We start from the raw sequence: 13,802 nt of genomic DNA, 5'->3' as shown, positions 1-13,802 counted from the left end.
GCACCAAGCGGCACAAAGCTACGATTGGTTTGTTGAGTAACAGTTTGTTCTTCCGGCACTGGTCAGGACAAATCATCTGTATCAGGTAGGATTTCTGTGTTTTTCACGTGTGTCAGACTCAGCTACTCTGATTTCAGTCTGTGGTTTTGTGGTGCAGCTCTCTCACTGAGGTCACTTGGAAAATAAAAACCTCATTAAGCACACGCGCTGAGGCAAATGTGCAGCCAGTTAGTTAATATTTATAATAAAAAAGGACATTAAAGACACTTAGGCATATACAAAATCCAAGAAAGTCTGTCTGCAACAAGTTTTGAAATGCTGACTCAGACGTACGATGACTTCTTTGGGGGAATTTTGGAGCGTTTATTCCGGGTACGGTGGTTTCACCTCTGCTCTGCTGAAGCTATTAGCAGTAACCGCAGCATTAAAGTCGAGATAATGTTTTTCCTGCATAAATTACTTTAAGATAAAACAACGTACAGAGCCAGCTGAACGTCCACACAGACCGCTGAGTCCTCTCAGATGGTGAGAGCAGTCACATTTTGGGGTGTTGTGGTTTTACAGTGGACGCTTTACCGAGACGGAGCTCGGAGGATGGAAACCGAACGGGCCAACAGTCTGTTATGACGGGCTGCAGTCTGTCGATCTGAGGCCGCCGGCCACGGAGAGAGGTAGCAGCCAAGGTGAAGTGTGTGTGTGTGTGTGTGTGTGTGTGTGTGTGTGTGTGTGTGTGTGTGTGTGTGTGTGTATCTGATTAATTGATTGAAAGGATTTGACTTATTTATCAAGCACAAAAGCTCGTTCCAACTCCTCAAGTCTAAATATTTGATGCTTTTCTCTGTTTTCTATCAATAATAAATTGAATATTTTTGTGTTTTGGACTCTTGGTTACACAAAAAAAATTCAGTTCAGGCTCTGGAAAAGACAGACAGACATAACACAGGAGTATTGTTGTGTACGTCCAAGAGGTGAGAAACATGTGTGATGTGTGCCATTGTGTAAGAGAGTGTGTTTGTTGTAAGGGTTAGCCCAGTGGATTCATGTTGGTGGAGTGACTCTCACACACACACTTCATCTACCTGCTGTGCTCATCTTCAAAAACACACTCTCTCATCAGCCAGCTGTCCCTTACAGGTGGACCTCCCATCCAAACAAGATGATTACTTTACACACTTTGCGCTGCCTCGTCCGTCTCCGCTCTGGACACACACACACACACACACACACACACACACACACGTCCCGACACCTTCCCTCTCATTACGGTAATGTGCGCAGCATGGCACCGCTTCGGTGTGACGTCGACGCTCATAATCACGTTAGACGGGTGCCGCTCAGAAAATGTGTTTTTAAAACCTCAAAGAAAAAAATAAAATAATCTGCACGCTCATCCCTCCGATCCGAGGTAATCCAATTCAAAAACAACTTTGTACTCATGACTGTGTCGGCAGAAGACAAACTCATGACAACAATGGAGCTAATGTGAGTCAAAAACAACTCATATGACGGATTATTATGAACTCAACCACACATGGCAGCTTAGTTTTTAACACTTTTCACTGTTGGAATAAAGGCCTCCTGTATGTGACTGATGGAGGAGGGTTTGGTCCACCATCATCTCCACCATCAGACCTGAACTACAGTCTTAGCTGTATGTGCTTGGTTAACATGAATCAGGTTGTTTTCGGCTTTTACCAAAATAGCAACAGGAGAGGAAGGAAACGCTGCCACAGAGCCACAGCTTTCCTATTATGCTTTAAACTTTCATGTGATCTGAGAGTAAAGTGCCTCAGAAACACCTTCAAACTGGGGCGGCGTTTAGCTCAGTTGGTGGAGCAGCCGTCCCATGTGTGAAGGCTCAGTCCTCGCTGCGAAAGCCAAGGGTTCAAAACAGACCTGCGGCTCTTTCCCGCATCTTCCCGTCTCTCTCCCCGCATTCCTGTCACTCTCCAGCTGTCTCTATCAGAAATAAGGCTTAATAATCTAAAAAACTAAAAAACACTTTCAAACTGCAACAGTTTATGTTAATGTGTAGGGAAATGATTCAAGACTGGGCGTTGGCACAGTGGCTATAAGGAGTGACAGGAACTCTTGAGTTTCTCAGGAAACATGCGTAAACAATGAGCAAACATACAACGTCCTTAACGTGTGCAATAAATGACTCACTGTCACACGAAGCGTCTTCTCCATTCAGAAAGTCGAAGAATAGAACAGAGACTTGTGACACGACAGTCACTAACTTAAAAAAAAACAAACATGCAATGACTGAATTTAAGTTCAAAGTCTTTAAAGGTCCGGTGTGTAGGATTTATTTCCACCTCGTAGTGAACACAATGATTCTTATTCTCAGGGGATTATACACCAAAGAAAACATACTTATTAATATTATATTCAATTCCTGCAGAGAAACACTCTTAAATCTTGCACACTGGACCTTTAAATTTCTTGTTTTGCCTGACGAATAATCAACAAATTCAGAATGCACTCATATATCCATCATCCATCATCATAAAAGTAGTGTGATAAACTTCCCGGTGATTAACTTGGCTGTTAATTAGCATTATTTTAACAGAAGTGAGATATAAGGAAGACAACAAAGGCTCTTTGAGTCCTTGGTTCATGAACTCGCAGCTGTTAGCACCGGGGGCATTGACCCAGATCTGGTCTGGCACAGAAACACAAAAAACTCTGAGAGGAAAACAGTGAAGCATGTGCAGGTACGCCCGTCGTGTCTGCCGCTCGTGCCATGTGACTGCAGCCAACAGGTAGAGAGAGTGAGCACTGCATGAGAGATAAGAAAAGAAGCTGACAGCCACTCCGCCTTAAACAAATTGTGAGCAAACTCCTCGGACATGCGCCGCCTCAATCCCATTCACACCGGCTCTCTTTCTCTTCATCGTCGGATCATTAGTCTCCCGTGGCAGGTGACGGCAGATAAACACAGTGGGAAACAATGGACGGCCCGGAGAAGTGCACTTGTTAGTTCATTTCAAAAGGTAAAACATGCTCCCGGGCCCCTCGCTGAGGTTAAGGGGACACAAGAGGAGATGTGAGTGGATACAGATGGCAGAGGGGCTGCAGGCCTCATGGGTGGTCAGACAAAGAGAGCCGGAGGGAGAACACCAGAGCAATATTAGATTAAAATACTTTTTAAAGTTTATTCTGCATCCGTGTGATCGAGAACTGGAAGATAAAACCTCACTTTGAAAGTTTCCTTCCCTGTATGCTCATGTTTGAATCCCACACATATTAAGCTCATTCAATCCGATGTTCAATAATCCAATCACCCCTGTGATGATTACATTTCCCCCGCTGGCTTTAAAAGGCGGTTAGGAAGTTTAACCTCAGCTGTAATTTAAGGGGTTAAATGGGAGATTGGAGTTGATTCAGCCTGACATCTACGGCTGTACGGCCTCAGACGGAGCAGCTGTTGGAGCAGCGTGTGGGTGGTGGGGGATCTACCGTGCCACATAATACCACCGCCACCACCACCACAAGGAGTAGCAGCAGGTGTGGCCATGGCTGTAGTAAAACTACAAGACAAAAGATACAAAAGACGGCACAGGGGAAATTTGAATATAGCCTTGACAGTGGGACAAGAGGTTTGATGATCTTTACACTTATTATAGGGTTACAGTTACACATGCAGTGTGACCCAGTCTAGAATTAATTCACATTATCCTGTGAGACCTTCACCTCGGCTCCCTGCACGTTAACCAGCGAGCGTCTGCATCTCATTTAAGCTGAAACAAAGCACATTCGCAATGAAAGGAAAAGAGGTAGGTGAAGAGCAGACGGAGCTCGTCTGGAGAGGCAGAGCAGAGGTCGCTTTACGGAGACTGAAACGTGTACGCAAGCACGGAGAATGTTTAGAAATGTCCACCGGCTACATGTGTAGCAGTGGAGTAAAAAAGAAAGAATGTAATGTAGACGCTTCAGTCTGTGCTGCAGATGTGGGAGCATGAACGTAAAGACACGGTATCCATTCAGACTGCTGAGAGGAAAGATGGTGAAAACAAGCGGCAACCTCTGCGGCTGTAAAGTACCAACAACTGCAGCTCCTCAAACGTCCACTTGAGTCAGTCTCCATAAGTCCCCATGTTCAAATGTCACAACTTCACAGCAGAAATAACTTTTCACCCAAAAAAATGTCTCAATCTTTGCCTCGAAATGGATATTACACCATATTTTATGGTGTTAGCATCTCAAAGAACAAACGCCAGTCTGTAAAACACTTTTCAGGAAGAACTTGACTCCAGAAAGAGCCGAGGGTCCGGTTTATGCCACGCTCAGTTGACCGTCGTGATAACAGCTGCTGAAGCGAAGCATCTCTGGCTGCTCCTGCACGTCACCTGACACCTCAACAAACCATTTCTCTTACTCCTGAGCACACACACACACACACACACACACACACACACACACACACAGGTCTGATTTCTCGCCTGTGAGGATCGAGTGTCCGCGATGACAAAAAGCACAAACATGTGTGGGCTCATTGACGCCACGACAGACGCCAACATAAACAATTAGCAACATCTGACAGTTTATCTGCTGAGGCTAATTAACAGATGAATGTGTTGAAGAAGCGCTGACGATGCATTCAGGGGGAAATTCATGTTCGCTAGTATGAAAGGAGGCAGCTGTTCGTCCTTCTACTGACCTACATCTTATCTGGGCATCACACAGGAGCCGGGTAAGCAAACACACGCGTATACGTAACGTATGCCACAGAGACAAACAGGAAAGTTGGTGGGTTTGTTACACAGGAGCTTTAAACTGTTTCAGTGGAAATAAAGAGACGACTCAGTCCTTTAAAAGCCAACTGAGGGATTTAAACCAACAAACTGATTTTTAATATCCATAAAACCTCTGATCACTCAGCCTCTTTGATAGATTCAACTCAAAGACCCCCTGCAGCCTCAGAACAAGGTTCTTCGAGCCTAAAGTGAAAACTGGAAAATCATTCCTGGTCTCAAGGTAGTAACACATACCATCTAGTTAAACAAGTATCCCTGATGAGCAGGTATGACATCTATTTGAGGCCCAACCCAAAGTGTGGTTTACGCTGATTCACAGCATGCACACGTGCAACATCACGCCCCAATCGTCCAAGAAAAGATCCTGAGCTTTAACTCCCTGATAGCCTAATCTAATGGTTGTTTCTATATAATTACAACAGGCTCATAAACAGACAGGTGACAAGGTTTGAAGCGGGCACCGACCTCTTTTCTCCTCCAGGTCCTGGAGGAACTGCCTGTAAGCAGCCGTGGAGCTCATCCCTCCCTCCCACGGTGAAGAGAGAGCGAGGGGGGGGAAGAGAGAGAGAAATGATTCAAAGAAGAAGAGGTGAAGAAGTGAAGGAAACTGAGGGAAGGAGGTGATCGTGAAAGCTCGAGGAAACGAGTGTAAGTGAGGTGGTGAGAGGAGGTGAAAAGAGAGCAGAGAGAAGGGAGGAGGGGGAGAGGGTGGAGGCCCGCAGGATCCCGGCTGTCAAACAGGAGTCATCCTTAAATCACGTAGATAATCCGTCATGTCTTTTTCTTCTTCTACCGCTCTTGTCTTCTCTCCGCCCGAGCGTACGAGTGTGTCGCTGCTTACGGTAGCTCCGAGCGCGGCGGTGTGTTAGCAGCTTTAAGCCGGATAGAGGAACTGGACTTTGACCACAAGGCGGGTGATGTCACTGCCAGAGCCAGAGACATGTGTTTGACTCGCGTCTAGAGCGACAGCGTGTGTGTGTGTGTGTGTGAGAGGAGGAAGAAGGCGTGTTTCTATTACTCAGCTGTGCTTTTTTTCTTTTCTTAAAGCAGCGTGGTATGTTGACAGTGGAGTTTATGGATCACTGTCACACACACTCTTCACATTGTCTTCTTTCTGTGTGTGTGTGTGTGTGTGTGTGTGTGTGTGTGTGTGAGGCTTTCAGCTGCCTGTTGGATCAACATACTGGAGCAGATTACAGAGCAGCAGGCGAGAGGAAAGCTCTTAAACACCCACTTTCCTTTTTTGTTATAACTAATTTTTACGACACAATCTGTCTCTCGCCATCATCTCATGCACGTGTTCGTCGACTAATGTCGATATTTGAGCTGACTCGTCTGTCACCGCTGTAAGTTTGGAGAAACAAACGCTGCTGCAGAGTTTATCGATGCATAGATCACATTTATCGTGAAATCTAACTATTAATTTCTTTCTTTCTTTCTTTTTTAACTTCTGTTTTATTGAGGCAGATTACGCTTGTTTGAAAAGTTAGTTTACATTTAGATTTAATATATTTATTTTTCTAATTAGTTTTATTAATTAGTTTCAAAGAATAGAAGATGACAAATAAGATATAACACTAGAAACACAGAAACTAAATTGAGCACCAGAAACTATTAGTTTCATTGATTGATTTCTCCGTTATGTTCATCGTTTTATCTAAAAAATATCAACTCAGACTCTGAAAAAGGCAAACACAGCTCTGAGTTATGTTTTCTATAATAATGTTTTAATAATAATAATATTAAATTAACTTTTAAGGATCTTACAAACACCCCCTATGAGTGTGTGTGTGTGTGTGTGTGTGTTAAAGCCAGGTAATTATTTACCATGTGCTGTTTACCTTTTCATGAGGTAGAATAAAAGAGAGAGGACAGAGCTGAACACACACACACACACACACAGAGGGGCAGATTAGGCCACATGAGGTCTACTGCCATGGCAACCAGCAGGTTGACTCCAAATACTCGTAATGGCTTCCTTCGCTTCAGGACTTCAGAGCCACTTGTGAGAAATGTGAGTGTGTGTTGTGGAAGAAGATGGCGGCAGCAGTGAACGTGTGAGTGGATTTTACATCCAGAGTGTGACGGTGGTCGACACGTGGTCGGAGGAAACAGAGGACAAAAGATGAAAACAGGAAATAGAAAGTGAGCTAACAGGAAATCAACACTTGTTGGTTAGAATATCTCAAACGCTGGATCAGAGTGCATCCTTCGATATTTTCACAGCTGCTGGTTGGACTGCGTTTATACTTTAAACTGTACTTTAATTAGTGTCTTACCCATCTAACGTCACTCGTCACAACTCGACTGTACAACAGATTTAACTTTTCATCTGAAGTTAATCATTTAAAAGTCGATCGTCACAGGACACGCCACCGTCACGTCACGGTCTGTTCTCCACGTGACTCGGCAGAGCTTCTCCTCTGGGACGGACAGCAGCGTTTATGTCTATGACACATGATCTGTCACCTGGTCATCGATGCTTTCCTCCGTTTTATTTCACTGCTGCGTTCGGCTGTGCAGCATGAAAAATTCAAATAGATCTGAAATGTCGATGCTGACAGGAAGCGACGTGTTCTTTAGAGTAAGTCCTTTTCCTTGAAATGAACCTCTCAGATTTCATTTGTATCTGTCCTACTCTCTCTCTCTTTATCACAGGTAACAAAACACACAGTACTGCCACACACACACACACACACACACACACACACACACACACACCTAGAAATCTGGCTGTGGTTGCTAACAGTTGTGAAGAGCAGAGTAATTAGTGATCGATAGGACAGATGAATGGTGTGTGTGTGTGTGTGTGTGTGTGTGTGTGTGTGTGTGTGTGTGTGTGTGTGTGTGTGTGCGTGCGTTTTCCAGCGGGATTTGCGATGACCTCTGGTAATGACCTGACCCACAGAGGTCAAAAGGTGATAGCTGCCAATTTGCCTCCATTAATTTGTTTCCTCACACACTAACTGCGCACACACACACACACACCTACCCACACACCCACAGGGGGTTTGAGCTGACACACATTCATGCACTGTTTGTCTCTTTCATGGGCAGATATGAAAACACTTTCTATAATTACTACACGTATGCAAAAGCTACCACATCATAGGAACACACACACACACACACACACACACACACACACACACACCTCAAAGATCCTGAGCACACAAAGACACGGTGCGGTTCAAAGCCGACGAGCCCTTTTATAAAAAAAAAAAAAAACTCTTTTAACCTGAGAAATCCAGACAAAAAAAAGTGTTGAAAACTGTTCAGCGATCCTGAACGCTCCCCTGGGAGTCTCCTCTTTCACATGACCCCGTCAACAGCAGCCGCTTCATCATCAAAGGCAACCCAGGACACGCTGCACTCACGCAGGGAAACATTGATTCACACACACACACACACACTTTTCCTCAGGCTTCACACACACCGGACCCCAGAGGATGAAGGAGGAGGAGGTGGTGGTGCGACCGGTAACCATAGCGACGGTCCTGTTGGTGTGTTTTTACGCACGTTCCTTTTGGACTGAAAGAGGCCGAGGGCCTAGCAACACACTGTGAACTGATCCACGAGTGTTAGCGGTTAACTTTCAAACAACCAAACCAAAACACGGCGGCAAATATTTGACTGAGAGAGAAAGGTGTCGAGAACAAACACATCCGGGACGACGAGGAAGAAAGAACCACCAGGAAACTGATTTTTCCAAGAAGGAAACGACAGAGGAAATGTAGCCAAAGAAGAGCACAGAGAGAGGTCGATGAGAAAGAAATGGATGTATTTACCTTTTTTTGGAGGAAGTCAGCAGCCGAGACATGGAAGAGAAAAACGAGAGGAACAATCTGGTTAGATTTTAAAAACATCAAAGTCAGCTAAGAGTCCAAAAAACTGCCGAACCACGACAGCAAAAGACCGTCTGATACGCCATGAAGTATGACTGTGTTTTTCTGTGTATACAGTCATATTTCAAATATTTCAAAACCTGTATTTATACGACATTGTGAATGAGTGTTTCAGATTAGAGACTGTTCATTTTAAAGTAAAACACCGTAATATTTTACAATCGTTTACAGCTGCAATAAAACTTCTTACAGTAAAAACCTGGCAGCTGTGGTGACAGTGATAAATACAGAATAACCTTCTTCTAATAAACGAATATTAATACTGTTGATTTTACAGTTAAGGTTGATATTTTACAGTACTAATATCCTGTAATAAAAGTATTTACTATGGTAATATTCTGGCAACTACAGCAGATGTTTATTTTTTTAACCACAAACACAGAGCATGTCAAACATACTAGATGCGAGGGTTGTGATTAAATTAAGAGGAGCAGTTCTCGAAGATGCCGAGCAGCTTTTGTTTCGGCTGAAGTGAAACCATGTGCAGCTCTGAGCAGAGGTGGTTCAGTGAGCTCTGTCAGGAAGCTGAAGATGAACTGATCATGATCAGGAAAGACATTTTTATCGTTGTGCACTTAGTGCGTGACTAATTAGTATCAATTTATTGACAGTTCATCAGCCAAATTCCTCAGTTGGGTCTGTTTACTTCATCCCTCTGCAGATTTTTCTGCACACCTGTTACGACCTTTATAAGAAACTCTGAACGCCCTTGAGGATGTTCTTCGGTCTGTTTATTTTTAGTTTGCCGATGCTGACAGCACTTGGCTCCATCAGATGCAAACTCATCCAACATATTCCAGAGTCTACAGTCTGTGCTTTCTTTCTGTCATCAGGAGAAACTGCAGCAGGAGGCCGAACATGAGCGTTTCACATTTTCTCACGTGTTTAAGAGCAACACAAACAACCTCCGAGGGGGCGACAGTGAAGTCTAAATCAGAAAAAAGATTGCCATGTTGGATGGCTGGTGGTCGGTGATGTGTCGGAGGGTGAGGAGGTGAAACAACTTTGGGACTCTGAGAGCTGGGAGTGTTCAGAGACACACATGAAACAAAGGAGCATTCATCGGGGGAAACCACAGAGTCGTGAGCTGGTTGGCTCTGTTCTAAGCACTGTCACGAGAGAGAGAGAGAGAAATTAAACTGGACTGAGTGAGAACAAAATGTCAGAAGGTGAGGACATTATAATTTCCTGCAGAGCTAGGCAGCATATTTCTTGACAAATCTGATTTCTGCAGATGCATGTAGGTCAGATAAAAACACTGAGAACGGAGAGGGAAAAAAACACGACAGGCAGGAGTGACGAAGCACAAAACGTAGCGTGAAGTTAGTTAAATCGGGAAAAGAAAGAGACGTTAAAGACATAAATGAAGCTAAAGCAGATGTGAGGAGGAGAACAGCTGGAGTTCAAAGGGATGAGGAGGACATCATTTGTATCGGATCGGTCACATCTGTGTTAAGATCAGGCTGATCACGGCTGGAGGAGTGTTTATGCTGCGTACAGTCGAGGGAGTACAGACACGAAGTCAAATGATCCCCGACACATGAATTCAATCACAACGGCTCCAGTCACCTGAGGCCGAGTCACCTGATTTGTCACATCATAACAGGCGTTATGTAAAAGTCATTCTCAGTCTTTGTTTCACCGTGCGGAGTTTCAGAGGTTCAGATTATTTTCTGCTTATGTAATATCTCAAGATTGTCCACACACACTCACACACACACACACACACACACACACACACACACACACACACACACACACACACACACACACACACACACACGTCTGCTGTTTTAAGTCCAGTTATGAAGGTCCGCATTAAGCGAGGAGAAGCTGTTAGTCTTTAATATTCATGCTCTCACGGTGTGCTGCACAGAAAACGCTCACACTATTTCACATCAGTTCCCCGTTACATCACAGATTTTAGATCCCACGCATTTCACAAGTATGTGAGGCATGTGTTATTAATAATCCTCTTCAAAAAATAATTAGAGGAGAGAATAAAAAAACTGTAAAGAAGAAGAAGAAGAAAGAGACACAGTAAGTAGTTCTGTGTCTTCATGTGTCAGAGAGAGACTCGGTGAGCAGACAGAACTGTGACAGTAAAAGAAAGTAAAGAGAGCGTGGTGGGTAAGTAATGGAGAGACCCTGAGAAGGATGAAAAGACAGAAATGAAAAAGCCGAGTGATGCAGAGAGAAGAATAAAAACATCAAGTTGAGCCAGACACAGACGGACTCACAGGGAGGTAAACACAGAGGGAAGAACGCAGCGTTCTCATCGGTGGCTGCGATTTAAAATGTCCAGTGCAGCTGTGACTAAAAGTGAAAGTGGCATATTTTAAATAAAACTCACTGATATTTCTTAGTGTGGTCTTCACCAGCTACCTGTAAATTACACAACGAGCCAATGTATGAATGCAGCCGCTAAGTCAGACAAACATTGCAGACACCGTGTCTTTCTTAAGATGCTGTGGAGCCTCACACTGATGCTTCAGAACACACAAACAATGGCAAGGAAGCGCTCCGGCACGATAACCCACACATGGAACTGCAGGCCTCGACAAGTCCGCTCGCAAAGCGTTAAATGAGCTGCAGCACGGCAGCAGCTGCAGGCTGGAACACATCCATGTTTCAACTTTGACATTTTCTCCTGCAGCCTGCTGCTGCTGCTGCATGCTGCTGCATCTGATCTTGTAAAATAGAAATAAATGTCATTTATTTGCTCTGTTTTTAATAAATCAATCAGAATCTCCATCTGAGCCTTAAATGTGGAGCAGAGGGAGGGCGGATGTGATGGAGGGACGTGTTGTTCATGGCTTGTTATCTGCAGTTGATGTTTCTCCTTTTTTTTTTTAGAGACCAGAAGGAAGAGTGGAAGAAAGGATGCAATATTTGCTCGGTGGAAGGGTTAACGTCACTGATCCAGAAACAGCCGTTTGTCTTCTTGTTAACAGAACAAATAGACTCCGAGCGTCGGCAGCGAGCCACAAAGGTAATCAGACTACTTCCAGTGTTGGATTTTTATACGTGCTCATTGATAATAACAAAACAGCATTGCTGTAAGGTAAGCTGTGTGTGACGCAGCGGTGCAGACAGGCAGAGTCGAGGTGGATCTAAAATAAACCCAGTGAAACACACACACACACACACACACACACACACACACACACACACACACACACACACACACACACACACACACACACGTCTAAACATCAGCCTACAGCCGGAGAGAAGAAGAGAAGGTGGGCGAAAAGTTGATAATGTGGATGAGAGACGGAGAGTGGGAATGAATGAGTAGGTAGGGTGAGTGGGAGGGGAAAGAGGGATGACGGAGAGAGAGAAGACCGCTGTCAAACAGATGAAGAGAGAGAGAGACGCCGAAGAAGAACAAAAGGAAGAAAGAAGAAGCGATAAATAACAGACAGACGTGTTTTCACTGTGTGCGATAACGAAACATTTAACTGTGACGGGAGCTCGACGGTGATATTTCTGTTGAATATTGAACATGGCGTTCCACATAAAGAGGTCACATGCAGCAGACGCTGTCTCACACACAGCTGTCTGATGGACATAGCTCGAGTGCTTCGCTCTGGATTGAATTGCACAGTTGTTTAAGAGACTCGGAGACAGACAGGACAAACTTGTCCTTCACACACACACACACACACACACACACACTTTAACCCAGTCTAGATCTTTGTGCGTCATAGAACCCATGACAGCATTTCGCCGACACCAGGCAGCCACCTGACAATGTCAGGTTCTCCTTTTGATAAGTGTTAATGCTATCATGGTCACACAGCAGCGTGAGGGCACGAGTCAGCATTCTGCTAATGTGAAAAGTGGACGCACGCGGCGAGTTAACCCGAGCTAAATCAGAACCAAACTGCACTTAAATAAATTCACTTTAGGCGGATCTCTTATCTAAAGCACACTGCGGTAATGCTTCTATTCCCACGGCGAGAAATGAACTTCCCACTGAAGCATTTTCAGACTGCAGGCGTCACCGAGATGCTGATCAGTGATTTTCTTTTCCCAAATGTGAGAAATTGCTTCATTTAATGTTAAAAAATATTGCAATCAGATTGGGGTTATGCTTAGACCGCATAAAAATGTGATGAGATGAAGCTACAGCAGGTCGTGTCTGACGCAGAGATACAGTAAGTGTTCGAGTGGATGATGGAGACAGATGCGTGTTTAATGGCGTCCATGTGTCCAGCAAGATGAAAGTCTGAACTACAGCGACGCTCCGCTGTCTCTGGGAATTCCCGAGCCGTGCGAGCTGAGTGTTATTAAATATTCACACGTTCATATTTCAGAGCTTCAAAGAAACACGGTCAGCACTGAATGATCGTCGAGGGGAATCACAAGGTTCGGTTTGATGCTGCATCACGTGACGCCAAACACGCAGCTGCTATTTCAACAGAAACTGCACGAGAGGAACGACCGCTGTGAAACAATCTTTTTATTAATCCGCTTCATCGATGCCGGCACTCGCTCACTCTCATTCACTGTCTATGTCGCTCAACCAAAGCTCTCGGGCTGCATTTTTCCAAAAGTTGTATCCAGTTCAACGTCTCCGCTGCAGGTCATTGGGTTTTTTTTGGTGGACATCCCTCCAAACAGAAATGGAACAAACGCTCCCCTTTCCCTGTCGCGGTGAAGAAATATTGCAACAAATAACTATAATAATTGTTTCTCTGAGCAGATGAAGATGTAGCTCGTCTCATTTTATAAAACATTTTAGGAATTTAGGATTTCAGCTGTGATAAGGTGCCTCACCTTTTGTGCTTCCAACAACAGACTTCCAGGATTTGTATCTTTCCTTATTCCTTAGTCCTAAAAATGACTTCAGTTTGTAAAGCATCAAACTGCGTCAGTATATTCACGCGAGGAATTTAATGGACCGAATGGAGCTGTGCAGAGAGTGTTTCCCACAGCGTGCACCAATGCCAAAAGTAAATGGAAGGATTGGAAGAGCTTGTACAGACACGAATGTGATTATTCATCAGTTATGATTAAAAGGAAGCACGAAGGAATTATATCACTTAAACAGTAGCAGGAAGGAGCTGCTGAGACGGATAAACAGAGTCAGAGACACATGACAAAGAAAAACACGAGTTCGCTTCACATG

General features: G+C 44.3%; 1 protein-coding gene across 11 annotated transcripts in view; it reads right to left on the bottom strand.

Annotated features, from left to right (window-relative positions):
• Positions 1-13,802, bottom strand: part of macf1a (microtubule actin crosslinking factor 1a) — a 192,973-nt gene that overhangs the window by 132,785 nt on the left and 46,386 nt on the right. The window contains exon 1 of one of the 11 annotated variants that reach the window (XM_027286538.1): positions 5,226-6,195. The exons of the other annotated variants lie outside the window; for them this stretch is intronic. Within the exon in view, the coding sequence (XP_027142339.1) occupies positions 5,226-5,280 (55 nt within the window). The 5' untranslated portion in view covers positions 5,281-6,195. Of the gene's footprint in view, positions 1-5,225; positions 6,196-13,802 lie in introns of those variants that run through there. 11 annotated transcript variants of the gene reach the window in all.

This window comes from Larimichthys crocea, chromosome XIII, assembly GCF_000972845.2.
Source record: "Larimichthys crocea isolate SSNF chromosome XIII, L_crocea_2.0, whole genome shotgun sequence".
NCBI lineage: Eukaryota > Metazoa > Chordata > Actinopteri > Sciaenidae > Larimichthys > Larimichthys crocea.
The sequence above is the reverse complement of the archived record's forward strand: the minus strand, read 5'-3'. Positions and strand labels throughout refer to the sequence as shown.